The 26,964-nt window shown below is 54.7% G+C and overlaps 3 protein-coding genes across 3 annotated transcripts; all 3 read left to right on the top strand.

The window, feature by feature from the left end:
- Positions 1-4,031: 4,031 nt before the first annotated feature.
- On the top strand, positions 4,032-4,804 carry NANOS2 (nanos C2HC-type zinc finger 2). Its single transcript, XM_029213578.1, has one exon. It carries the CDS (start codon positions 4,334-4,336, stop codon positions 4,748-4,750), a length of 417 nt encoding a protein of 138 aa, XP_029069411.1. The 5' UTR covers positions 4,032-4,333; the 3' UTR covers positions 4,751-4,804.
- Positions 4,805-12,705: 7,901 nt separating this feature from the next.
- MYPOP (Myb related transcription factor, partner of profilin) lies at positions 12,706-19,662 on the top strand. Its single transcript, XM_029237607.1, has 2 exons — positions 12,706-13,232; positions 18,360-19,662. The coding sequence occupies exons 1-2, from the start codon at positions 12,734-12,736 to the stop codon at positions 19,049-19,051; spliced, it is 1,191 nt and encodes a 396-aa protein (XP_029093440.1). The 5' UTR covers positions 12,706-12,733; the 3' UTR covers positions 19,052-19,662.
- A 2,533-nt stretch (positions 19,663-22,195) lies between these two features.
- On the top strand, positions 22,196-24,717 carry IRF2BP1 (interferon regulatory factor 2 binding protein 1). The gene has a single exon (XM_029213537.1). It carries the CDS (start codon positions 22,531-22,533, stop codon positions 24,283-24,285), a length of 1,755 nt encoding a protein of 584 aa, XP_029069370.1. The 5' UTR covers positions 22,196-22,530; the 3' UTR covers positions 24,286-24,717.
- The last annotated feature ends 2,247 nt before the right edge of the window (positions 24,718-26,964 follow it).

Below are 26,964 nucleotides of genomic sequence, written 5' to 3'. Positions count from 1 at the left end.
CCTCCAGAAGCCTTATTCTTCCACATGGGAGAGAGCCTGGCCTCTTCTGCCTTGGAGTATGTCCATCAGTGACCAACAGGTCCTCCCTGTGAAAATTGTCACTCCAATCCCCCCTATCCTTCCTGGCTTCTCACCTCATTCTGTCCCTACGCCTAGGAAGTCCCTGGCTCCCTTGCTTTCCGAGCCCTGGGTTCGAGCTCCAGCCTACCACTCACTGTCTGTATAACCTCGGACAAGACCCTCGGCCTTTCTGAGCCTCCCATTGCTCATCTGTAAAATGGGGCTATTGCTAAACCCAACTTCACAGGGTCTGGGGGGGAAGCAAGGAAAGCCCCTGAGCATGGTGCCAGCCCAAAGGAGATGCTCAGTAAATAAGTGCCCTTAAGATTATTGCCTTAATTGTGTCTCAATTTTCATGACTAACATTGAATAATCATACCCCACAGCCAAAATGTGCTATTCGCAAACACAATTGCAGTCCGTGCCCTGGGGCACGCACCGGTGTCATCCCCTCTTGACAGATGAAAAAACTGGGGTTAGGAGAGGTTAAATAATAAGCCCACAGCCACTCAGTGAGCAGGTGGTAGAGCCTGGCTTGAACTCAGAGCTTATCACTGAACGTTTACCCACGATGCTGCCCACCCCCTAAACTGTGGGGGGGGAGTTGTGCTCAAGTCACCCCACTGCCCAACCCGATGATCCCAACGTAATAACACAAAGGTCTGATTTACCTCTTCAGGGAGATGAACAAGCTGAAAACCTCACAGCCTACCCTATGACCACTGGTGTGTTTTCATGAATAGGTTTCCAGAAGGTACTCAGTGTGCCTGTGAATCCGGGGACCTTGGCAAGGAACCATGACTTTAAGAGACTGAAACTTGGATCCTTCCAAGGATCCTTCCTTGTATCCTCCTTGAGGCCTCATTTCCACCTCTGTAAAATAAGAAAGTGAGGTGAGCTGGACCAGGTGATCTGGAAGATGCTGTGTATGCATTCATTTATTAGTTCATTCTCTTGATGAGTGTTTATTGAACAGTGTAGGGCAATGGTTAAAGGCAAAGACTGAACTCAGGTAGACCCAGTTTGGAATCCCAGTTCTGCTGCCTGCCAGCTGTGTGACCACAGACAAGTCACCTAACCTCTCTGAACATCAGTTGCTGCCTTTGCAAATCAGGAATAATACTGGTACTTAACTCGAGAAAGCAATGAGGGGAATTCCCTGGTGGTCCAATGGTTAGGACTCTGCACTTTCACTGCAGGGACCAGGGTTCGATCCTTTCTTGGGGAACTAAGATTCCCGCAAGCCGTGCAGCGAGGCCATAAATAAATAAATAAAAGCAATGAGGGTTAAATGACAGGAGACACATAAACGTGGGAACAGCCTTAGCCCTGCCCTTACAGTCTAGAGGGAGAAACAGACCCACCCCCAGTCAGTGATGACCCAGAGTGGGCAGGGCTGGGATGGGGTCGCCGAGAGAAGGCTGACCAGCCTGAGGGTCGGGAGGGCTTCCTGGAGGAGGAGACGTTAGAGCTGAGCAGTGAAGAACATTGTAAGCACTCAAGACGCAGGAATCACCCATGTGAATGATGTATCAATAGTCTGTGGACATTCTTCCTGCTAACATCTCCTGTTCTGCTCGCCTGGCCCTGTGCTGGCTGATGCTGGGGACACATCAGTGACCGAGACAGCCCTGACCCTGACCTCCTTGGGCTCACAGATTACCGGTGAGGACAGACATCAAACAAGTCATTATCCAAATCATTACTTCAAAAGGAAATTACAGAAAGCTAGACGATCGCACCGCAAGAAGACCTTTCCTCTGACATTCACAAATTCCCCCCTTTGTCATCTCCCAACCTTGAGCCCATCCACAGAGAGAATACATTCACTCTACAAGCATGTGTTAAGCTCCTTCTGAAGGCAAGGCACAGTGTCCGCCAAAAGGGAGTCCTCAACAGACTTTGTTCAGACTTTGCTCCCTGACTAGACGGAAACAATGTGAGCTGATGGATACAAGCTCACTGCCTCTATTCAATCAACAGCAACCAGAGGAGCATCTTAAAACACATTTCTCATTCGTCCCTCCCTTGCTTATACCCTTCAGTGGCTTCCTATTGCTCTGAAGGCAAAGACCAATGGGCTGATCTTGGCCTATATCACAGGTTCTTAAGCGGGTGAGGCCTGACACCCACTTTATCTAACATTTTAAGATGCCCCTTTAGTATTCTGAAATTAAACTCAGAGGTAATAGAGCCCACCAACACACAAATTTTATTTTCTGAAATTAATATCATGTCCTAACTGAACTACAAAGGAAAAATAAAAAGGCAACAACTTATAATCAACTAATCATCTATTTTGGTGTAGAAATGATGCTCAGGCATGGCCGCTCTAAAAAGCATCTCATCAGGCAGATACTAGCATCTCCGTGTAGACTCACCATGAATGAGATAGGAATAAACTGTGTGTTGTTTGGACAATCACCACAATCAGCATTGCCTGGGGTGATGTGGCTTCTAGAAAGAGTGAGCACCTCCGGATCAAGTTCCCAACAAAATCAAGAATAGGCAGGCTGTGATGGACAGTCTTTGCATTTCAGGAAAGGTCAGTGTATCTTAAAATATTGCAAAAACACTTAGTGTTTATACGTAAAACATAGCTGAGCTCTAGACTCAGACCATCATAAGTGGGTTTTTCTACCCACATGGGTGTCCAGTGGGACATTGGAAAGTTAAGCGTGTCCGGGACAGATCTTGGTCATATGGATGGTTGAGACATCTGGCATCCCTGGTCCCTGTCTGTTACATCTTATCGCACGTCATCACACCTCCAATCACTGTGGCAAACCCAAAACACCCCCATCATTTCTAAAACATCTCCTGAGGGAGGTCACAGTCTGATGGCATACACCCCCTGCACACGGGGCTGGCCTCATCTTGGGACCCTCACTCCGTTCTGGCTACCCCTACCCCCTAGCTGTCCCCAGGCTTCAGGCTTCCATAGCTTGTGTTCCTTTTCCTGGAAGATTGTCCTGTGTGGTCTCAGCTTCCGGGCCACCTCTCCCAGACCAGCCTATGTAATCGGCTCTTTATGATCTATTGTTTTCTCATTTGCTGACTGTTTCCCTACTGGACTGGTTGTTCATGAAACAGGTACAAGATAGCTGTGGTCACTGCTGAGTTTCCAGAGCCCAATGCAAGGGGCCTCAATGATTATGTTGAGTGGTCAAGGGGACCAACTGGGGACCACAGGTGGAGGAAGAAATCCTGGAGTTGGCATGGGCAGGAGGCAAGGCTTTTACTGGGTCCGGAAGGTCAGGAAGGATCTGGGACAGTGTACCAGGCCAAGGGGGAAGGGTGGGCATTCCAAGGGATTCTGTGCCATGCCGTGGTCCTCTGCCACTTCTCAGATCAATCCCCAGTGTCTCTGGGGCCAGACCCGGGTGCAAATCCCAATTCTGCCATTTCCCTGCTATGTGGCCTTGAGTACTTTCCTTAACCTCTCTGAGCATAACATCCTTCTTTATAAGATGAAAATGATGGTGCCCACCTCCTTGAGTGATTATGGGGTTCAAAGAGATCATTTTTATAAAACATTGAATACCGTAGTGTGCACTCAATGGATATTTGGTGAATAAGTGGCTCTTAGTTCCAGATGTGATGAAAAATGAGATTTTAATCCAAAAGAGGTAGGAGAGCATTTGCTTTGGAGTCATATGGCCCTGGGTTAGAGCCTCAGCTCTGCCACTTGCGTGTTACATGACTCTGGGCCACTGAGTTTTCCTCTCTGAGCTTTAGTGACTTGTCTCTAAAATGGGATCATAACTGTGTTACCCACATGGAGTTGTTGTGAAAATTAGATCAGATCATGAAGGTAACTGTGCAGCACAACGTCTGGCTCACAGTAAGGGGCTGTTGTTATGATTAGGAATGGCTCTGGAGTATATGGAGGCAGCAGACCCCCAGCCTTGGAGTAAGGGAAGATGGGGGTTAGGGGAATTTTCAGATATGGAGCTTTACTGAATGGATAGGGAAACTGAGGCCCAGGGAGAAGGGTCTTTCCAGAGGTCACAGAGCACCTTGCAGGCCAAGCAAGGACCAGCAACAAGGGAAATGACCCCCTTCCAGATCTCCATGGGGAATTAAGGTCAGAAGGGATCAAGGGTAAGGGGTGGGCCCTTTAAATCCTAAGCTCCACCTTTGCTTAGAAGGGTCTTTGGGGAGTATAAAAGGGGGTGCAATTCCTCTCTGCTCCAGAAAACCATCTGCTCCTCCTGTCCCCGGGCACCCAGCCCACCTCTCTCCAGCTGCCCACCACCTCCACCTGGATGCCATGCAGCAGCCAACCTTCGACATGTGGAAGGACTACTTCAACCTGAGCCAGGTGGTGCTGGCACTGATCCAGAGTCGGGGGCAAGGGCCGGAGGCCCAAGCGACCGGGGAGCCGGGACCTGGGCCCCAGCTGGGGCAGGATCAGGGACAGGGAGGGCAGGGGGCCAGCGGGGGCCTGGCCACCCTGTGCAACTTTTGCAAACACAATGGGGAATCTCGCCACGTGTACTCCTCACACCAGCTGAAGACACCGGAGGGCGTGGTGGTGTGTCCCATCCTGCGGCATTATGTGTGTCCCCTGTGCGGGGCCACGGGGGACCAGGCCCACACACTCAAGTACTGCCCGCTAAACGGAGGCCAGCAGTCTCTCTACCGCCGCAGTGGGCGCAATTCTGCCGGCCGCAAGGTCAAGCGCTGAGGGCCATCAAGTGCCCACCCCCTGCACCCCCCAGCCCTCCTGGTTCAATCCTCCCAAGTCCCTGGACTCTCCCACTTCCCTGGACTCCCCCAGCCCTCTGGAATGTCTGACCCCCAGAACTCCATCCCTGCTGAATCCTGAAACAACGGAGGCTATGGGGAGCCAGGCCAGCCCTGCCCTTTGGAACTCTCAGCCCCTGGGGTTCTGTCCTGGCAGTGTCTGTGGATTCTTGGTGCTGCAGGACCCCTGCCCCTTGGACCACACAACCCTGTGGCTCCTTCTGGGTCACGGTTCATGGATCTTTAGTTCTTCTGGGACACTAGCCCTGCCCCTTTGACTTCTCAGCCCTCAGGGTTCCATTCCTTGCAGAATTCTTGGACTCTTGGACCTACAGGAGCCCACTGTGCTCTCTCAGAGCAACCCTCAGAATTTGGAGAGCTGTGAACAGGCTGGCATGGACCTTCCAGCCCAAGAACTTCAAGATGGGATTCTGACTTGAACCAGCGTTCTCCGTCTGCTCCAGCCACCAGCAGACCCACCGTTTCATCGTGGACGGCGCCAGATGGGTCCTTCCCTGCTCTCAGCAGCCTAACCATCAGGAGCTTGGGGAAGGACGGGGCACGCCTGAGGGGCACCCTGTCTTCGCAGGCTTATCTGGGGCTGGAGAGCCTTGGAGTGAGCCGATACCCTTGAACTCCCCCTGGTTGTTCTTCCCATTGTTCACTCCGTTTCACGGCACTGGTGCCCGACACGGCAAATCACCGATGGGTCCTTTCCCCAGCGAGAGAGCGTCTCTCCGCCATCTCCCCACTGCCCCCAAGTCACCATAGTTTGTAAAGTTCCTTTTTTTTTCCTCCCGTTTTTTCATCCTCCAACAGTTAAGTCAACGAAGCTCCCACAGGAAAGAGGTGTGGATACCCGGATGGGAATGGCAACCGCCTAGATTTTATTTTAGGGGCAAAGAGAAGCCCCAGTCAGATTTTAAGTTGTTCGGTTTTTGGCTCAGGGCCGGGCGCGGGTGTTGAGCTCTAGTAAATAAAAAGTGTTTCTGGTTGTCTTTGAAATCGCTATGTCTATTTCCTGCGAGGCTGGGGGAGGGAGAGTGGGGGGATCCTAATTTGGCCCAAAACGTGGGAAGCAGGAGGCAGAGCAGGAAGGAGACCTGGGTCCCTCCCACGCATGCGACCCCCTTACATCCTCTGACACAGGTCACCTATGGACTGGTCCCCAAGTCCCAGCCTCCACCTTGACCCCAGATTCTCTTTCCCTGTCCTTCCCAGGGCTCTGTCCAGGGTCGCCTCCCAGCCTGCTAGAGCCCAGGTCTTCCAGGACCGACTTTATGGTTGTCCTTAAACTTTAGGCTCCCAGATTCCATTACAGAGGTGACAAAAAGTATGGTCCCCACCTCGGGGAAACGCACATATGCACGAAATGTTGCATATAAAATCAGGACTTCTTTTATTCCATTGTTCCACACATATTTACTGAGCTCCTACTTTGTGCCAGGCACTGCTCTGGGTATTCGCAGGTACAACGATGAGCAAAGCAGACAAGACTCCTGCCCTCGGGGAGCTGACACTCTAGTGGGGATGGGGGTGCCGTGACCATCAAGCGATAAATATACAATATGTCAGGTGGTTGATAAGTGCTGTGAAGGAAAAGGAGTCAGAGTAAAGGGATGGAGAGTGAAGGAGAGGCTGTTTTACGTGGGGGTGTGGTCAGGGGAGGTCTTTCTGTGGAGGTGACGCTTGAGCAGAGTCCAAATAAATTGAGGAAACCAGGAGGGCATTCCAGGCAGAGATGGCAGTGAGTTCAAAGGCCCTAAGGTGGGATGGAATCTGGTGTGTTTGCAGAACAAGCAGGAGGCCGGCTGAGTAAGAGATAAGATCAGAGAGGCGAAAGGGCAGGCAGAGAGTTCAGAATCTTGCGGACGTTGGTGAGAATTTGATCTTCATTGTGCATTTTCAGACTCTGAAATCTGTGAGAGTGAGAGGGCTCCACTCTCACATAGAGTAGTCACAGAGAAAAAAACAGAGACTCCCATTAAGGACCTCCGCTCACAGGTCCTTTTCCAAAAACGCAGCTCTGCCCTTAACAGAGATCCCCAAGGCCCCCCAAACAATAGCCCAAAGGGACGCCCTAAGCCCGGAGCTGTGGTGTGCGCATGCGGCAGGTTGAGCCCTGGAGAAAGTGGGGGGCTGCATCGGGCAGGAAGCTGATGGCCTCTCACATGTGATGACGGAGGAGAGCTTAATAGTTTAATAAAGGGACGGACTCTGGTAAACCGTGTGCAGCAGTTATGGAAAGCAACAAGGGGTGGTACACTCAGGACTGGGGTGGGAGGGAGAATTACGACGGGGGACGGGGTGCATTTTACACTGGAGAAGTGAGGGGGAAGATGCTGAGGTCAGTCTGGGGTAGAGGATATGAAGTGCCTGGGGACATCCAAGGTGAAAGCGTCCAGGAGGCTGCCGGACACCTGATCTGGGGCTCTGAGGAGAAGACAGAGAATTAGTGATCAAGTTTTGTTTTTGTTTTTGTTTTTGGTTTGTTTTTGTTTTAATTTTTTTTGTTTGTTTTGTTTTTGTTTTTTAAGGAATTAGTTTTTTAGTGAATTTTCATTTATTTAGCAGATAATTAACTGGCAGCATAGCTCTGACAAGAGCTGAGGACACTAAAGGAGCTGCAGTAATCATGTACCCTGACCTTGATCTCCTCCAGCACCTGCAGAGCTCCACACACCCCTGCCGATGGCTCCCTACTTGCAGGCTCCTGCAGAGCTCCAGGCCAGATTTAGACCCAACTCCCGCCTCAGCCCAGACTCTCATGGAGCCACAGCATCGTGGATGCCTCCCCTGGATGCCCAGTGTATTCATTTCCAAGGGCCACCATAACAAAGGACCATAAACTGGGCGGCTTAAACACCAGAAATGCATTCTCTCACTGTTCTGGAGGCTAGAAATCTGAAATCAAGCTGTTGGCAGTGCCACACTCTCTCCAAAGGCTCTAGGGGAGGATCCTTGCATCTTCCAGCTTCTGGTGGCCCCAGGTGGTCCTTGGCTTGTGGCATCACTCCCATCTCTGCCTCTGTCTTCACAGAGCTGTCCTCTTCCCTCTGTGTGTCTCTCTCCTCTTCTTATAAGGACACCAGTCATGTCAGCTGAAGGACCTACCCTACTCCAGTATGACCTCATCTTAAGTAATTACATCTGCAATGACCCTATTTCCAAAGAAGGTCACGTTCTGAAGTAGGAGGGGTTAGGACTTCAATATTATTTTGGGGGACACAGTTCAACCCATAACACCCATTGAGAACCTTACACTCACCATGTCCTAACTGACCCCATCTCCCCAACTGGGACCTGAGCTGGAGAACTGGGTGTCACCTCCCTTTCCCTCCCCAACCTGACTGCACTCTGTACACTCTGTAACTGCACTCTGTACATCCTACCTCTCAAATGTCTTCCAATTCATTTGCACCCTTCCCACCATCCCTGCCCTGGTCCAGTCTCTCCCACCCTGCCCTTGGTCCACCCCTGACTTCTCCCTTGACTCTGGCTCACAGTCTTTCCCCCTCCCATCCACCCTCCACACAACAGCGGGGGTTCTTTCTAAAGCACACATCACACCCTGCCCATCCTCACTCATTCAAGCTCCTTAACTTGCCCATAAGGCCCGGCATGGGCTGCCTCTGCTTCCTGGACCCTGACCCTTCATGGAGCACATGGTGGGAGATCATCTAAACCCAGCCCTGGTGGAAGTCAGCTTGCCACCCACTCTGCACCTGCTCCCACTCAGAAAAATATGAACAGAGAAAAACACACCATCAGGGGGACTCATCACTCTTTTATATCCGGTTACCTCAAGTGATTGGTTCTATTTGTCTACAATTCCCTGGCCATTCATTCACTGTTTCATGCTTTCTCCTCTCTCTCCCCTATCCTCAGCACCTCCTTCTCACCCTGACCTTGCTTCCGACTCTACTGAGACAACAGAAGGAACCAGGAGACAACATCCACATGCTCCTGACACTACATCACCACCTGCCTGCCTCCATGCCCTTCCCGTTTACTGTGGCTGAACAGCCCATGCCCCTTAGAGCACCCCCTACTTGTGCCTTGAGTCCCACCCACCGTGCCCACTCAAGGACATGGCTCCAGCAATTCTCCCCTCTCTCCTCTGCAGCATCAATCTCCCCCCTTCTGGATCATCCCTTTGGACACACAAACATACTGTGACATCTCCCATCTGAAATAAACCTCTGGAGATCCCGTGGAGAGATACCACCCCATTTCTGTGCTAGAAAGGATCATCTACACTGGCAATCCCTAAAGCCTCTCCTGAACCCACCCAATCAAGCTACTGCCCCCACCACACCACCAAAATTGCCCCTTCCAGGATTACTGATGAATTCCTTATCACTAGCTCCAGTGGTCAGTTCTCAGTCCTCGTTGGACTTGACTTCTAGGCAGCGTTTGGCATCATTAACCCTTCTCTCCTCCTGGATTTGCACTTCTCACTTGGCCTCCAGCACAGCAGACAGCGCTGGTTCTCCTTTCACTCTCTGACTGTGCCTCCTCAGTCTCCTTGGAGGATCCCAGCCCTCTACATCGGAGTGTCTAGCCTCAAGGCCATGGGACTTTTTTTTTTTTTAATGTGGACAATGTTTAAAGTCTTTATTGAATTTGTTACAATACTGCTTTTTGCTGCTTTGGGTCTTCGTTGCTGCACGGGGGTTTTCTCTAGTCGCGGCGAGAGGGGGCTACTCCTCGTTGCGGTGCGCGGGCTTCTCATTGTGGTGGCTTCTCTTGTTGCGGAGCACAGGCTCTAGGCGCGCGGGCTTCAGCAGTTGTGGCTCATGGGCTCTAGAGCGCAGGCTCAGTAGTTGTGGCGCATGGGCTTAGTTGCTCCGCAGCATGTGGGATCTTCCTGGACCAGGGCTCGAACCCATATCCCCTGCATTGGCAGGCGGATTCTTAACCACTGCACCAGCAGGGAAATCCACTTCTTTTCTATCTACACTTGCTCCCCTGCCAATCTCTCCCAGTCTTAAATGTCATTATTCACTGATAATTACTAAATTCATATCTTAAGACTGGAACCTCGGGCTTCCCTGGTGGCGCAGTGGTTGAGAGTCTGCCTGCTAATGCAGGGGGACACGGGTTCGTGCCCCGGTCCGGGAAGATCCCACATGCCGCGGAGCAGCTGGGCCCGTGAGCCATGGCCGCTGAGCCCACGCGTCCGGAGCCTGTGCTCTGCAGCGGGAGAGGCCACAACAGTGAGAGGCCCGCGTGCTGCAAAAAAAAAAAAAAAGACTGAAACCTCTCCCCTGAAGCCCAGACTCAAATATCCAACTGCCTACCTCACCTTTGTACTTGGGCAAACCTGCACTCCTGATCCTCTTACAGCCCTTTGCCCGTCTTTGCTTCTGGCAGCTCCATTCTTCCGTTACTCAGGCCAAAGTCACTAGAGTCATCTTCAACTCCTCTTTCTCTCACTTCCTCTACCCAATTCCACTTCACCTCACCTCAGCAGCTACCACCCTAGTTGAAGCCACCACCACGACCTCTCACCTGAGCCACTGTAGTCACCTCCTCACTGGGCCCCAGATTCCATTCTCGCTCCCTAAACTCAGTTTCTGCTACTGTTAACACCAGAGTCAGGGACTTCCCTGGTGGCGCAGCAGTGAAGAATCCGCCTGCCAACGCAGGGGACATGGGTTTGAGCCCTGGTCCCAGGAAGATCCCACGTGCTGCGGAGCAACTAAGCCCGTGTGCCACAACTACTGAGCCTGCGTACCTAGAGCCCGTGCACCTAGAGCCCACGCTCCGCAACAAGAGAAGCCACTGCAGTGAGAAACCCGTGCACCTCAACAAAGAGTAGTCCCTGCTCACCACAACTAGAGAAAGCCCGCATGCAGCAACGAAGACCCAACGCAGCCAAAAATGAATAAATTTACTTTAAAAAATAATAAAAAAATAAAATTACACACACACACACACACCCCATACTCCCCAACCCTTTTGCCTACTTCCATTTATTTCATGGTACTTATCACCTTTCCACTTATATATCTTATTAATTTTGCTAAATGTTTCACTCTCCCAACTACAGAGTGAGCTCCATGACGGTACAGATTTTTGTCTTCTATATTCACTGCACCTAGAATTGAGTAGGTGCTCAATAAATATTCGTTTGAATGATGAATGAAGCACTGTTTGTGGAATGACCTTGAGAACTCCAGCAGGATGCTAAGCTACAAATTTCTCAGTGTAGACGTAACTCCATCATCCTACCTTCCAGCTAGAACCCGTGTTCTAGGTTCATTCCTGCCTCCATGCATTTGCTTAAAGTCATGCCTGTGCTAGGATCACCCCTTACCAGCCAAGAAGCTCTCCCTCTGATCTCCCTCCCCGCGTGCCAGCCGTGACGTGTGTGGACACGGGTCCCACCAGGTAGGGTTGGAAGGTAGATGAGTTGCTATGGTTACTGCACCTGCCTGGAGCCGAATATCCCCAGGGTGCCCCGCCCCTACGAGTAGTAGTTAGCAGATCCCGCGCAGCCCCGCGCAGGGCGGGGTATAAGGGGCTGCAAACCCAGTTTTGTTACGCTCCCCACCCCACCCACGCAGTTGTCATGGAAACGAACCGCTTCCCTCCAGCACCGTCTCCCTCCCTGTCCTCTAAGAGAGACACAGGCATAGTTAGAGGGCTGGCTGGGCTGGAAGACGGTCCGAAAGGCTAGGAAACCATTCGGTCCCAAGGTCTCTCCCTCATCCTCCAAGGATTGCTACGCCTGCGCAGAGACGGAGTCCGAGTACGAAAGCTAGCGGGGAGAGAACGGCGCGCATGCGTGCGAGGGTTTTGAGCGTGCGTTCTTGTGGCATCAGACAGCTAGGGGAAAGAGCGCTGCGCTAACCTTGCGCCTGCGCAACTGCGGCCCGCTTACGGAGGCCGGTGGAGGGCAATTCTGCGCTTGCGCTCTGGCGGGGGGAGTGAAACCCAAGAGGTTCGGGCGTTGGGGGACCGTCTGGCGCTAGGTGCGCCTGCGCCTTGGCTCGCGGGGCGGCCGGGGGCGGGGCCCAGAAGGGGAGGGAGAAAGCCGGCAGGGGGAGGGAAGAGGCCGCAGAAGCCCGAGTCTTGACCGACGGGCAGGCGGGGGCTGCGGCGGCGCCGGTGAGTGACCCGCGGCCCAACTCGGTCCCCACCCTCCGCGACCCGCACTCTTCCCAGAGTCTCCCGTAGCCCCAGTTGGGCCCTCCTAATCCCGGACCCTCATAACCCTCAGGGCTCCCCTTGATTCGTGGCAATCCCCAAAGCCCCCACAATCCCCGCAGACCCTAATGCCTAATATTTTATTCTCCCAGTTTCTCCACTGTCCTAGGAGCCCCCAATTCACAATTATTTCCGGACTGCTCCTCTAAGGACCACTTCTCTTATTGGTCTTACAGACGTCCCATTGCCCTGGAACCCCCAGAGCGCTCCTCTGCTCCAGATCCCCCCCTTCCTGCTGCATCTCCTCTTCAACACCTCCTTATCCCCATCACCCTCGTGCTTCTTTGACCCCCGAGATACCCCCATTCTCCTTCCATTTCCCATCCTCCTATGCCCCCAATTCTCCTCTAACTCCCGCAGACACCCCCTCTTCCTTCCGCTTTTCCTCATTTCCCTCCACTCCTCCATACCCATACCCAATTAACATCAACTCCATGGCCTGGCACTTTGCGCCGCGCCAGGCACAAGATGAGCGCTCAGCCGGTGTCATCTATTATTAGGCACTCTGACGGACCCCCGCTGCCCGTCGCCTCCGTCCGCCCTTCGCCCCCACCCCTATCCCCGGGGACATAGGAGACGGTATCGGGGCGGCCGGGGTGGGGCGGGCGGCGCGGGGCCGCTGAACCCCTGCCAGCGCCGTGCGCCCTGTGCCCGCAGCGCCGGCGCCCCCCATGCGCCAGGCGGCCGGACGGCGGCGTCGGGGGGCGCCATGGCCTCGGCGGCGGCGGGCGAAGCGGAAGAGACCACCCGGCTGCGCAAGCCGCGCTTCTCGTTCGAAGAGAACCAGATCCTGATCCGTGAGGTGCGCGCCCACTACCCGCAGCTCTACGGCGCTCAGAGCCGTCGGGTGAGCGTGGCCGAGCGGCGGCGTGTGTGGGACGGCATCGCCGCCAAGATCAACGGCATCACCAGCTGGAAGCGCACTGGCCAGGAGGTGCAGAAGCGCTGGAACGACTTCAAGCGCCGCACCAAGGAGAAGCTGGCTCGCGTGCCGCACTCCACACAGGGCACCGGGCCTGCCGCCGAGGACGCCTTCTCCGCCGAGGAGGAGACCATTTTTGCCATCCTGGGGCCGGGTGTGGCGGGGCCAGGAGCTGGTGCAGGGGCAGAGCAGCCCTCCGCGGCCGCCTCTTCACAGCCACCGGCCCCAAGTGCCTGCGCCCAACGCTGTGTGTTGTCTGAGGACCGCAAGGAGGACCGACGGGCAGGTGAGTTCCTTCAGCATCACCTCAGCAAAAGCAAACAAATTTTACTTTGTGCCTGGCGCTGTTCCAAGCCCTTTATATGGTTCATCAGATCCTCACTATAGCTGTGGGAAGGGGGGTACTGTTATAATCCCCATTTTACACCTGTGGAGACTGAGGCTCAGAAAAGTGTAGTAAAGGTCGGAGTCGGGAATGGAACCCAGACCTAGGAGGCTTGGCTCCAGAGTCCACACATGGGGTCATCAGCTCACCCATGATTTCGTTAAACTGTAGCGTAGGGGGAGTGACTCTGAAGGCAGATGGTCTGGGCTCCAGTTACAACTTTGCCACTCAACTGTGTCATTTGGGATAAGTTATCGCACATCAGTTTCTACATCTGTAAAATGGGGATAAAAAATGGTCCCCGCCTCAAAGGGTTGCTGGGAAGATTAAATGAGTTAATATGTGTAATCTGCTTGGTACATTACTTCCTTGCTAGCTATTGATATAATTACCAGTGCTGTGAAGCACGAACTGTTTCACCATTTTATAAATCAAAGACTCAGGGAGGTTTGGAAATTTTCCCAAGGTCATGCCCTGAGTAGAGGAGGTGGGGAGAGTGGAGTACAAAACTTCCCACTCAGCCTTGACTCTGGATGATTATTTCTTCCACAGCTATTCCCCAGTCAACTGCCCTGAGCTGGACAGTGTTGGGGACAGAGATGTGACTGAGACATCCTCAGGCCTGCCCTTCTGGGGCTCACAGTCCACTGGGGGAGACAGACCCATGCATAGACAGTGATGACTCAAAGCAGGCAGGGCTGGGCTATGAGAGTCCCTAGGGGACATCTGATCCAGACTGGGAATTCAAGGAGGGCTTCCTGGAGAAGGAGCCATCAGAGCCGAGATGCAAAGAGTGAGGATGAAGAAGAGACGGGAAAGTGTTGCTGGAGAACAGCATGTACAGTGGCTTGGAGACAAGAAAGCTTGGCCAGTTTAGGAAACTGAGAGATGCTGCCCAGTTAGGGGAGGGGAGGAAGGGAGAGTGGAAAGATTAAAGAAAGGACATGTTTTGAGATGAGATCAGAGAGGTCAGCAAAAGCCAAACCTTGCAGGACCTTTAGGCTGAGATAAGGAGTTCAATTTTATTCTAAGTACTATGGGGAGCCATACAAGGGTTTAGAGAAAGAGGGGGCACATGATCCAACAAGGCAGCTCAGGATCATGTAATTTCTGAGAGGTTCATTCACCCACCCAAGGTCACACAGCAAGTAAGTAAGTAGAAGGGTTGGAACTTGAATATAGGTTGTGTCCAACTCACCGTCCGTGCACTTAACCACTGGCTAGATGGCCTGATATATACCATATATATGCATACATATATATGTAAATATGTAAGTAGTTTACATATATATAAACAGTTAATATTGACTACGAGTTAATGTGTGCCAGAATTGGATCACATGTGGTTTAAAATAAAGGTCAGGACTTTGGATTTTATCTTGAGGGCATTTGGGAGGCATGAAAGTGTCTTAAGCCAGAGAAAGACACAATCACTCGGGACCCTTGTACTCAATATGAATCAAACCTCAGTGTTTCTACCTGTGAAATGGCCCCATTGAACCAGCGTGGAGATGGCAAACTTATTACTTCAAAAGCTGTACAGCCCCTTATTCATCCATTCAACAGATATTTATTGAGTGCGTATTCTGAGGCAGACACCGTGGTAGGTGCTGGGAATACTCTGAAGAAAGACAATTTTCCTTCCCTTGTGGAGCTGACATTCTAGTTACGGGAGACAGACGACAAACAAGTAATCCCCCAAAGCAGATTATACAAAGAGGTGATAAGAACTAAAACAAAGCATGTTAAGAGGATAGTGAGTGATGGAAAGGGGGCCTCTGTAGAGAGGGGAAATTTGAGCAGAGGACCTGAATAGAGAGACTGAGCCAAATAGATATCTGCGGGAAGAGTACTGCAGCTGGAGGAAACATCAGGTGCAAAGACCCTGAGGCAGGTATGTGCTTAAAGTGTCCTTGATTAGAATCTCACACAGAGATTACCCACTGTGTAAAACTCTTAAAAGAGGAACTGCTCTGATTGAAGGACAGGAACAGGGCCTGGGGCAGCCTGAGGCATCTTTGTTGACACTGGAAGGAGAGATAAGAACCATTTATCTTGTGACCTAATATTTGAATGAAAGAACAGTAACAATCACATTGAGACCTTATTATATGCCAGGTACTGGCCTATGCCCTGGCCCATGGTAATTCACTTAATGCCTGTAACGGCCCTCAGGGAGATATTCCTTTACAGGGTTACTTGGTCCTATGTTCACACACATCCATTTACAGGTGGGGAAACTGAGGCCCAAAGGTTGCGAATAACTATGATTTTAACTCTCACGGTGGTCCTTACATGACGCCTGTGAGCCCTGTGGGCATGAAGGCTGGGCCCCTTTTCTGTTCTTTTTACTCGGTAGACTAGAAAAGTCATATATTTTTCCAGGTGGCTGGAATTCTCATGCCCTTTATGAAGAAGACTCGCCACCCCACCGTCAAGCCCACAGCCCCAGCCCAAGGAATGGTTAAAAGCATAGGCTCCAGAACCTGCCTGGTTCAAAGTCCTCTTCTCCCATTCACCAGCTCTGTGACACCTCTTTGGGCCTCAAGTCACCTCATCTGTAAAATGGGCTAATACTGATAGCACGTACCCCAAAGACTGGCTCGGAGGACTGGGTGAAATAACATAGGAGAACTTAGCCACTGCGCCCAGGGTCAGCCAGGAAAGTGTCCAACCACCGTTAGCTCTGGTTATTGTCTCTCTGCCAGCCTCTCTTACTTGCCCAGGCCGGCTGGCCCAAAGAGTCTGGAGCCCCAGCCTTCGAGCCTGGGGGTGTGGGGGGATAGTGATCCTGGAAGAGGGAACAAGATGTGCACTGAGGCAAGGAAGAAGAATAGAAGGGGGCAAAAGCTGAGGCCTTGTAGCCCTAGAGAGAGGCCTGGACTGTCCCCTGTGGGTGCTGCGGAGCTGCGGGAGGGTTGTTGCCAGGACCTGGGGCCTGGTGCCCAATCAGTGCTGACTCCCAGGAAGCCACAGTTCTTTTCTCATTAAAGACAAAATTTTGTGCTGGACATTGTTCTAGGCGCTGGGTAAACAGCAGTGAACAAAAACAAAGCCCTGCCTGATGGAGCTGACATAAGGAGGAGGAGACAGACCACAAACACAGAGCGATCCCATGCCAGGTGGAGATAAGTGCTATAAAAGAAATCAGGTAGGGCTAGGAGAGAGAAAAGGACAGAGCTGCTTCAGACGGAGGGTCAAGGAAGGTCTCTCCAAGGAGGCCATGTTTGAGCAGAAGCCCGAGGAGGTGAGGGAGGGAGCCAAGCAGGTGTCTGGGGAAAGATCTTTCCAGGCTGAAGGAACAGAAAGTGCAAAGGCCCTGAGGCAGGAGCGGGCCTAAAGTGTATGAGGACCCAGGACTTCCCTGGTAGTCCAGTGGTTAAGACTCTGTGCTTTCCAACGCAGGGGGCTCGGGTTTGATCCCTGATCGGGGAACTAAGATCCCACATGCCGCCTGGCGTGGCCAAAATTAAAAAAAAAAAAAAAGTGTTTGAGCCCCTGCAGGGAGGCCAGTTTGGCTGCAGTCAAGTGAACGAAAGAGAGTGAGAGAAGGAGTGGGAGACGAGGTTAGGGAGGCAATGGAGGCACATCGTGGGGACCTTGAAAACTTTGCTTTTACTGTGGGTGAGATAGTAGCCACAGGAGGCTTTTGAGCAGAGAAAGACATCTCACTTTTATTTTTTTAACATCTTTATTAAGGTAGAATTCTCATACCGTACAACCTACCTATTTAAAGCATACAATTCAGTGGCATTTAGTATATTAGTATATTCTAGTATATTCTATAATTAGTATATTAGTATATTTAGTATATTCATAGAGCTGCACCTTACCATCACTACTATCAATTTTAGAACATTTTCATCACTCCGGAAAGAAACCCTGTACCTTAGCCATCAACCCCCCGCCTCGTTCCCCCATCTCTGCCCAGCCCTAGGCAACCACTAATCTACTTTCTGTCTCTGTAAGATTTGCCTATTTTGGACATTGCATGTAAATGGATCATATGACATGTGGTCCTTTGTGAGTACTTTCCTGTAGCGCATAACTGTGGTGTATTTTAGTTGGACCCCTGAGGCTGCTGGTGGAGAACAGACTCTAAGGGGCGGGGGTGTGGGCTGGGAGCCCAGTGAATAGTCCAGGTTGGGAGATGGTGGTGGTTGGACCAGGGTGGGGGCCGTGGAGGAGGACAGATGTTGGGTTAGTTTGAAGGCAAAGCCAACGGTATTTGTACACGAGTGGTGTCTTGGGAGAGAAGAGTGCGTTTTTGTCCCGAGCAGCTAGAAGGATGGAGCTGCCGTCATTTGAGATGGGGTGGCTGAGGGAGGAGCAGGTTGGGGGAGGGCCAGGAGCTCAGCTCCAGGCAAGGGGGTTGGAGGCATTATAGGACGGGATTATTGGAGGGGATATGCCGAGTACACAGCCAGAGGGAGAGCTTCAGGTTGGGCCCGGAAACCTGGGCGCCTCTGCACGCGGACTCTTCAAGTCCGTGAGCACGAATGAGATCCCAGGTGAGAGGAGGCGGAGGAAGCCCCGCAGGCTTGGGGTTAAACTGGCACAGACCAGAGTTGAGACTGAAATCCTGCCCTCCTGATTGGAGAGAGACCCCTACTGCCCGCCTCCAGAAGTTCCCCCTTCTCCTACTCCAGCCACCCAACCTCTTCTCCAGGCCCTCCTCCCGTGGGGCCTCCCCAGGATCCAGCAGTGCTGCCTGAGGGGGGTGGGGGGGCGGGTGTGGATGGTTCAGAGCCTTCTAGCATGTTGGCATTTACACTGAATGAGATAAGAGCTGCTTGGCTCGGCAGGGGACCTCCAGGACCCTGTTCCATTAAGGCTGGTATCGGCCACCAGATTATTGTTAAATATATTGTCTCTCTCCCCTGGGTCATGGGGCTTCTGCTCCAAGGCATGACCTGACTTAGGTTTGAAAAGGATGCCTTTGGGTCCAGGGTGGGTGGGAGGTGGGAAAGGGAAATCATGACAGCGTTAGGGGTCCCCCACATCTTACCTACTTCTCTTTCTCCACAGATACACCAGCCCACAGCAAGGGGGGCTCGAGCAGCCCGGAGCCTTGGGCCAGACCCTCCTGCAATCCTCAGGAAGGGGGCTGCCCGGCACCCAAGGAGCGTGAGTCCCCGCCCCCTCCGGCCCTGCAGACCATCCAGCTGCCCCGCCTGGCCTTGTCTCCACCCCCCCCAGCCCCTCCGCTGCCACCACCCCCCGAGCCACCGCAGCAGGTCCAAGTGGCACCCTCGCCTTCCAGCTCCCCCTCCCCTCCACTGCCTCCACCCTCGGCCCCAGACCCCTCCCTGGACTTCCTGCGGGCCCAGCAGGAGACTGCCAACGCCATCCGGGAGCTGGCTGGCACCCTTCGCCAGGGACTAGCCCAACTGAGCGAGGCCCTCAGCGCCCTGCTGCCCCTTCTGCCTGGAACCCCCGCTGACCCACTGCCCCCGCCCCCGCCCCCACCTCCACCGCCCAGGCCTGTCTTGTCCCCCCCCTCCCCCAAGGTGGAGGTCACCCCAGAGCCTGTGTCCGTGGTGGCTGCAGTCGTGGACGGGGCTGTGGTGGCAGCCAGGGGGGTGATCATTGCCCCTAGGAGCGAGGAGGGGGCCCCCCGGCCGCCGCCCGCCCCACTGCCTCCCCATGACTCCCCACCACACAAAAGGAGGAAAAGTTTCCCTACACGGAAGAGGCGGGGGCGGTGGAAATCTCCGTGACATCTGCCGTGGGGTTCAAGCTTGTCTGCGCACCTTCTGCCTGCACCTCCTCCCCCCAGCTTAGCCCAGTGGAGGAGGGCAATGCACTTTCCCCATCCCAGCTGCACCCGGGCTCCCTGCTGCGGGGCACGAGCACCCCACTCCCTGTACTAGTTAGTGCCTGATTCTGGGGGGCCTCCTTGATGGGCCCCCCAGCCCTTATCAGTACAGCGCTGTCTGCCTGGCTGCTTTCCTTAACCCTGACTTCTAAGCCATGGATTTTATGTTATTTATTATTGCCCTTCGTGGGTTGCGGAGGGAACCTGCACATCCCCCTCCCCTAACAGAACTCCTGGCCTTGACTTGAAGACAACTGACCCACTTCCCCTACCCAGACTTTGGAGGGGGTGGGAGTTTCAAGACAAGTCAGAATATGGATGAAGAGGTTATTGCAGTCTGTACCCTAGGGGCGGGTGGAGTTCTCACTGGTGTAGGTTGAGCCTTCTGCCTCCTGTTGCAGTCTCTGACCTCCAAGAGCTCAACCCCCTCCGTGCTCCCCAGTGGTGACAAGATATCAATAAACTTATTTTTAATATAATTACTTGGGGCTCTGTCTGAGACAGGCCTGAAGTTCCAACGCCTACACCTGCCTCATCCCTCCATGGGCAGGTGACACCCCCTTGAAGTTTTAGAGGCTGGTGGTTTTCCAGACTTTTTTTTTTTTCTTAAAGCCATCAAGTCCTGTGTTCAAATCTTATTCCTACTTTTTCATCCTTCGGATACCACCCTAAATGTCATCTCTGGGAGGACATCCTGGATTCCTTCCCCCAGGCTAGGGTGGGTCTGTTTCTTAGAGTCTCTCTCAGCATCCTGTGGTCACTAAATGAACACATGCCCTTATCTATTTAAAGCCTGCTTCCCGTATAGTTTCATGAAGGGAGGAGCTGGTTCTCTTTTTTACTCCCAAACTGGCTGCAGAGCCTGGTAGCAAAGTAGCTAATAGCCATCACCCTGGACTCAGACCTGGCTCAACCCCTGGTGCTGCCCTGGCCAGCTGTGTAGCTACGGGCCCCACTGTCCTCATCTGTAATACGGGCATAAAGATTTAGGTGTCTTTGCTGCCTACAACTACATTCTCTTCATCCTTCAGGTCACAGCTCATATATCACCTCCTCAGGAAAGCCTTTCCTGACCACGCCCCCCTTTCCCCCAGCAGTTGTGAAAGAAAGGCAGTTAAGTAATCATTTGAGTAAATTTAAATTGAATGTCCCTCCATCACCAGGATGAGCCTTGTCAGGGCAAGGCCTGAGCCTATCTTAGTCACTGATGTGTCCTCAGCATTGCCCAACACAGAAGAAAGGTTGAATCTTTTAAGTAATGGGAGCTTAAAAACAACTTTCATTTATGGTGCTCCTTTTCTGGGCCAGGTGCCATGCTAAGAATTTATTTGCATGTTTGCATTTTAACCTGAAGGTACCCAATGAAAAGCAGATTTTAGGGGGTCTCCATTTTTTCCTGAGAAGTTTAGGGACTTGCCCTAAATTTGTCAGGGGCCAATCCAGTCCACCTGAAGCCAGCCTCCGGCCAGAACTCCTGACTCCCAACTATTGTTTACTAAAGAATGGCCCAAAGACAATTTTAGGCGATATGTGGATGGCCTTTTTAAGTGTTCCATGGTTATATGTGTATGTAGTTTTATTTTGTAAAAATGTACCTAGTACATAAAACCCATGATCGTGCACATAATACTGCTTAGGATGAGGCAAAAGTGAATAGTGTTTTATTCACAGGAGTCAACTTCAAGAAAAACGTTAGTAATACAGGTGGTAAACAAAATGGTGAAGCTGAGACTGCAATTTGGGTAACATAAAATCAGACCTGCTATGGTTGCAGTGGGATGAGGGAGAGTGGGGGCAGGCATTCCCTGATTAGTTTGAAAACTACTAATGAATGCAACCCTGGCAAGTCATTCAAATATTTTTGAGCGCTTAACACAGACCCAGGCCTAGAGACAGGAAGAGGCTGATGTGGGTTGGAAGCCGGAGACCTGTCTCTCCTCCACATGCCCCCTCTCCAAGCCTGCCCTGCAGTGTTCCATCGCCAGGAAGAAAAAAACATGGGGGTCGCCAAAGCCTGCTTGGGCCTATCAGGTAGTAAGCACCCAAAGTTGGAGAAAGGTGGTCTGGCTCTCGCTCTCCCCAGAAACTGTGTGCCATCTCTGGCCTCCTTTCCGCCTCCCAAATTGGTGAGCCCTAGAGGGTGTGAGGACCCTCTCACCCGGTGCTCGAAAAGATCCCCCAGAAATTGAGGCGGGGGGGGGTTATGGACAGCCAGCGGGAATCGGGAAGGCCTCCCCCAACCTCCTAGACAGCGGAAGTGCGTCAGTTTGTTCGCCCCGTAGAGCATTTTGGGAATTGTAGTGAAGTTGGGGTGGGGGGGGCGGAGAAACTGACAGTGTAACCCCTTGGAGACCAGAGCGCGCCCGCAGAGCTGGAACAGAGGGGCGCTCGACCACTCCTTTTAGCAGATAAAGCAACTGAGGCTGAGACCGTCAGTCCTCTCCTTTCTCCGGCTTTTGTTGGCCCCAGTCAGAGGCTTATATCCAAGATCCTGGGCAAGACGAAGTGCCAAGTGGACGGTCCTGCCCAACACTAAATTGACAGCTTCCCTTCCCCCCACCCCCGAAAACGTCCAATTAAGGCCCCTCCGCCCCGCCCCAGGAGCTGCTGCCTTCGTAACCGGTCATTGGCCCACCTTTGAAGGGCGGGGAACTGAGCCTCAGAGAAGGCAAGACTTGTCTAAAGCTGCAAAGCAAGACGGAGCAGAGACTGGCCGTCCGGAAGCCTGTCCGCCCGCTACACTTTCTGAATCCCTGGTGGCTCTCACCATTCGTATCACATCCCCGTCCCCAACCCTTTTGCTCGAGCTGCTTGGAGTCAAACTCCCTGCCCGCCGGCGAGGAGGGGTAAAGGTTGCGCAGCGGAGAGGCGGTGAGCCCCTACCCTCCGGCAGCCGGCGGTCCCCTTTAAGAAACGGCCCCGGAGGGACTACGTTTCCCAGAAGGCTTTGCCGGCGCGTTATGTAACTTTCCCTGCGTAGCGGCCTCTGGGGCAGAAGGAGGTGGAGGCGGCAGCGGCGGCGGCGGCGGCGGCGGCGGCTGCGGCGGCAGTTGCAGCGGCAGTGGCGGGAGCGGCGGGAGCCCGAGGCGGCGGCGCCCGCGGCCTATCGCGGGGCCCGAGCTGTGCGCCGCGCCCCGGAGCTCGGACCCGGCGGGAGCGCCGACGTGCCTCTGCTTGCCTTTGAGGAGGCGGGAGTGAGGAAAAAGGCTTAGGGCCCAGGGGGCGGGGAAGGGGGGCCGGGCCTGGATCCGCGGGGAGGCCGAGCCAGAGGCCCGACCGTGGCTCGCGCGGTCCCGGGGACACGAATCGAACGTTGGCGGCGCGGATCGAACGTCGGCGGCGGGTGGAACGCGGGGGCTCAGAGGCGCGCGTGCGGGGGCTATGGCGTCCGTGCAGGCTTCCCGCCGCCAGTGGTGCTACCTGTGCGACCTGCCCAAGATGCCGTGGGCCATGGTGTGGGACTTCAGTGAGGCCGTGTGCCGCGGTTGCGTGAACTTCGAGGGCGCGGATCGCATCGAGCTGCTCATCGATGCCGCCCGGCAGCTCAAGCGAAGCCACGTGCTCCCCGAGGGCCGCTCGCCGGGCCCCCCGGCCCTCAAGCACCCTGCCACTAAGGACCTGGCAGCCGCCGCTGCACAGGGGCCTCAGTTGCCGCCTCCACAGGCCCAGCCCCAGCCGTCGGGGACAGGCGGCGCTGTCTCAGGCCAGGACCGCTATGACAGGGCCACATCGTCGGGCCGCCTCCCCTTGCCCTCGCCCGCCCTGGAGTACACCCTGGGGTCCCGCCTGGCCAATGGACTGGGCCGCGAGGAGGCTGTGGCGGAGGGGGCGCGAAGGGCCCTGCTTGGCTCCATGCCCGGCTTGGTGCCCCCCGGGCTGCTGGCAGCTGCGGTGTCTGGCCTGGGAAGCCGAGGTCTGACGCTGGCACCCGGCTTGAGTCCTGCCCGTCCAGCCTTCGGCTCCGATTTCGAGAAGGAGAAGCAGCAGAGGAATGCGGACTGTCTGGCAGAACTGAACGAGGCCATGAGGGGCCGGGCAGAGGAATGGCATGGGCGCCCCAAAGCCGTGCGGGAACAGCTGCTGGCGCTGTCTGCCTGCGCCCCTTTCAATGTCCGCTTCAAGAAGGATCACGGGCTGGTGGGACGGGTGTTCGCCTTCGATGCTACTGCCCGCCCGCCAGGCTACGAGTTCGAGCTGAAGCTCTTCACCGAATACCCCTGTGGTTCTGGCAACGTGTATGCTGGAGTCCTGGCCGTGGCTCGCCAGATGTTTCATGATGCTCTGCGGGAGCCGGGCAAGGCACTGGCCTCATCAGGCTTCAAGTACCTCGAGTATGAACGCCGACACGGCTCAGGGGAGTGGCGCCAGCTGGGGGAGCTGCTAACCGACGGTGTCCGCACCTTCCGCGAGCCAGCTCCCGCCGAGGCCCTGCCCCAGCAGTATCCAGAGCCAGCCCCTGCAGCTCTTTGTGGCCCACCCCCACGAGCCCCGTCCCGGAATCTGGCCCCCACGCCGCGCCGTCGCAAGGCGTCCCCTGAGCCCGAGGGCGAGGCATCTGGGAAGATGACCACCGAGGAGCAGCAGCAGCGGCACTGGGTGGCGCCCGGTGGCCCATTCTCCGCTGATACCCCTGCTGTGCCCTCGCCGATCGCCGCCCTGAAGAACGTGGCCGAGGCCCTTGGCCACTCCCCCAAGGACCCTGCGGGGGGTGGGGGCCCTGTGCGCGCAGGGGGCGCCAGCCCCGCAGCCTCCTCTGCGGCCCAGCCTCCAGCCCAGCATCGTCTGGTGGCCCGAAACGGTGAGGCAGAAGTTAGCCCCACAGCAGGGGCGGAAGCTGTTAGCGGGGGTGGTAGCGGCACTGGGGCGACCCCTGGGGCTCCCCTGTGCTGTACCCTGTGCCGGGAGCGGCTGGAAGACACCCACTTCGTCCAGTGCCCCTCAGTGCCCGGACACAAGTTTTGCTTTCCCTGCTCACGGGAGTTCATCAAGGCGCAGGGTCCTGCTGGGGAGGTGTACTGCCCCAGTGGAGACAAGTGCCCGCTAGTGGGCTCCTCTGTCCCCTGGGCCTTCATGCAAGGCGAGATCGCCACCATCCTTGCTGGAGACATCAAGGTTAAGAAAGAACGGGACCCCTAGGCCACCACTGCCACCAGTCTACTGCCCATCCACCACCCCCCCCCTTGCCACCCACCGCCGCTGCGGATAAATTATTCCCACCCAGCCCAGTGCCTCCCCCGCCTGTGTACATACCCCCTTCCTTATCCCAGATGGGTCCCCTCCTTATCCCAGATGGGTCCCCTGGGGTAGATGCATTGAGGGTGGGGGGAGAAAACTTGTGGCTTCTGTCCGAGGGGGTGTTCGGGGTCCCTTGACCCCTCCGGTTTCCCTCTCCCCTCCTTGGCTTGGCTTTGCTGCTGCTTGTAGTTGGAGGAGAGGTGTCCCCGCCCCTCCTTGAGAAGGGGCCTCCTGAAATCTCGCTCTTTATAAACGAAGCAAAAGCATTTTATTGCCCCCCTCCCCTATCCCCTCTCCCTCCTTCAATAAACCGAAAGATGGGTTTTTTCCTTCTTGGTCCCTTAGTTGCGTGAGATGCTGCGCCCCCTTTGGGACCGAACTGATCCTGCAGGGGAGAGGACGTTGCCTTGTAGCCTCCAGGTGGCGCCCTTCACTCAGGTGGGCCCCCCGGCTGTTTTTATAAATGCTGGCCAACTAGTCAAGCGTTCTAGGCATCAGCCCGTTTTCCAGATGACAGAACTAAGGCTCAGAGAGGGGATGGCTCTTGCGAGGGAGCCACAGCCAAGCTCGGGAACTAGCCTTCCCTTCTGGCCCATCCCCTGTATCTCCCCCGAAGGTGGAGGACTCAGTGCCACCGAGGGGGAGGGTCAAGGGGCATCCGGAGGCTTCCCAGAAGGGACGGGCCGCGAGTTCTTGCTAGGCACGGAGAGAATTAGGCCAGATTGCTAGAGGGACTGCCTGAGGAAAGAGGAAATTTACCTCATGAGGTACACTAACAGGTTCCCTGGGAACAAGGTGACTGCTTCCCGCCTCTGGTGGTGCCCTGAACTGCGCGCCCATCTCTGGAGACCAGCCTCAACGGCGGCCGCCCTAGGACACCGTGACTGGCCGGGTAAAAGGCCCTCCCCCCCGCGGTCGCCTCTGATGTGCGCGGCCTTGTCCCGCACCTGTCCCGGCGGGCTGATTATTAACCAGGACTTCCTGCTCGCTGGCGTCAGAGGGCGGGGCCTGAGCCGGCTGCGGCAAAGCAGGGGTTAAGGGGAGGCGGAGGCCCCAAGGGGCAGCCCGCACCCCAGCGGCCTCCCCCGCGACCCTGAGGTGGAGATTTCGTGAAGGGGGCAAAGCCGGGCGCAAAGGCCAACGGATGGACGGAGAGATGGGGAATGACAGTGTGTCCTGCCACCGCACAGCCCTGTCACACGGCTGTGAGACCCTAGGTTGCCCCAGGTCTCAGGAACCCAGATGTTATATCACCTAAATCTGGAAGACCTTAACGTCCTGACCCATCTTGGTTATCCAGGTGTCCCTCCCACACAACCCGCAGACCCCCATGTCCCAACTCCCAAATATTAGGGGCTCTAGGGCTTGGTCCTCCACATCTGGAGGACCCTCAGTTCTCGGACTGAGGAGTCCCCTCCCCCAGCCACCAGGTCTCAGGTGTTCTGTCACCCCTGGCACTGCCAGCCTGGGCTCTGGGCAGGGCTGGGAAAACCACCCCTGATTAAATATACCAGGCGATAAAGGAGCAAGGGAGACGCTGGATGGAGCTCCATGCCTGGGCACCCCTCCTGGGCAATCTTGTGGCCTCTCCTGACCCAGCTCTGCAGACCCAAGTACTGGGTAGCTCCCCCTCCCCCATCCTCAGAGCTAGAGGCCTCCAGACACGGGGGCGCTGTGCCCCAGTGGGGGCTAAAGAGCTGTGGAGGACACCTGGTCCTTTAAGAACAGCTGGTGGGTGGGTAGGGGCCAGGGGAGTCACCCCCCAGCCTGGCTGGTGTGTATTCTAGATAGAGGTTGGGTTAACTATTAACAGAGCAGGCGGCCTGAACTGTGTGGGTGTAGGGGCCTGGATCAGCCCCTCTTCATTCAGTGCCAGGCTGGGGCCAGAGTGGAGGGGTTCTGGATTGATCTGGGGGATCAGTGAGTAGGTGAAGAGGCTTCATGAAAGGAGAGGCAGAGACACAGAGAGAGACCCAGGGAAAGATGGAGACGACAGAGGTGGGGAGGGAGATGTAAAGAGACCAGCTCACTGAGAGAAGACAGAGACCCAGAGAGAGAAAAGGAGCTCGCTCAGAGATGAGGGAGATGAGATAGAAACAGAGACAAACGTTCAGAAAGGAAAATTAGAGAAATATCCAGATGGGTTAAGAGAGGCTCAGGTACACTGAGGGAATGCCAACCGTAGAGACAGAAGGAGAGAGAAGAGAGACTGAGATGTGGAGAGAGGGAGGGAAGGCGGGAGGCTGTGAAATCAGGGAAAGGTACAGGTTTGAACTAGAGAGTTAAGACATCTTCAGACTCAAAAGTTCTATGAGACCGAGGGGGAGAACAGAGCTCTGTGAAGAAGGGCAGGGCCGGGTCTGTCTTAGTCACTTGGTCCCCATGACCAGACCCGGCTCACTGCTCACCCTCCAGTTCTCAGCTCAGCTGACCTCTCCTCCAGGAAGCCCTCCTTGACCCTCAGTCTGTGTCAGGTGCCATTTCTGGGGCCCCACTCCCCTATCCCAGCCCTGAGCATTCTAAATCATTATTGTCTGGGGACTGGACTGTGAGCCCCATAAGGGCAGGGCCAAGGCTGTC

Source organism: Monodon monoceros, unplaced genomic scaffold (assembly GCF_005190385.1).
Source record: "Monodon monoceros isolate NGI ecotype Baffin Bay Population unplaced genomic scaffold, NGI_Narwhal_1 Super_Scaffold_10, whole genome shotgun sequence".
In the NCBI taxonomy this organism is placed as follows: Eukaryota; Metazoa; Chordata; class Mammalia; order Artiodactyla; family Monodontidae; genus Monodon; species Monodon monoceros.
The sequence above is the reverse complement of the archived record's forward strand: the minus strand, read 5'-3'. Positions and strand labels throughout refer to the sequence as shown.

Coding starts and splice junctions, on each gene's coding strand:
- NANOS2 (XM_029213578.1), top strand. CDS start 4,334: ATGCAGCAGCCAACCTTCGACATGTGGAAGGACTACTTCAACCTGAGC.
- MYPOP (XM_029237607.1), top strand. CDS start 12,734: ATGGCCTCGGCGGCGGCGGGCGAAGCGGAAGAGACCACCCGGCTGCGC. Junction 13,233..18,359: donor CAAGGAGGACCGACGGGCAG/GTGAGTTCCTTC, acceptor CTTTCTCCACAG/ATACACCAGCCCACAGCAAG.
- IRF2BP1 (XM_029213537.1), top strand. CDS start 22,531: ATGGCGTCCGTGCAGGCTTCCCGCCGCCAGTGGTGCTACCTGTGCGAC.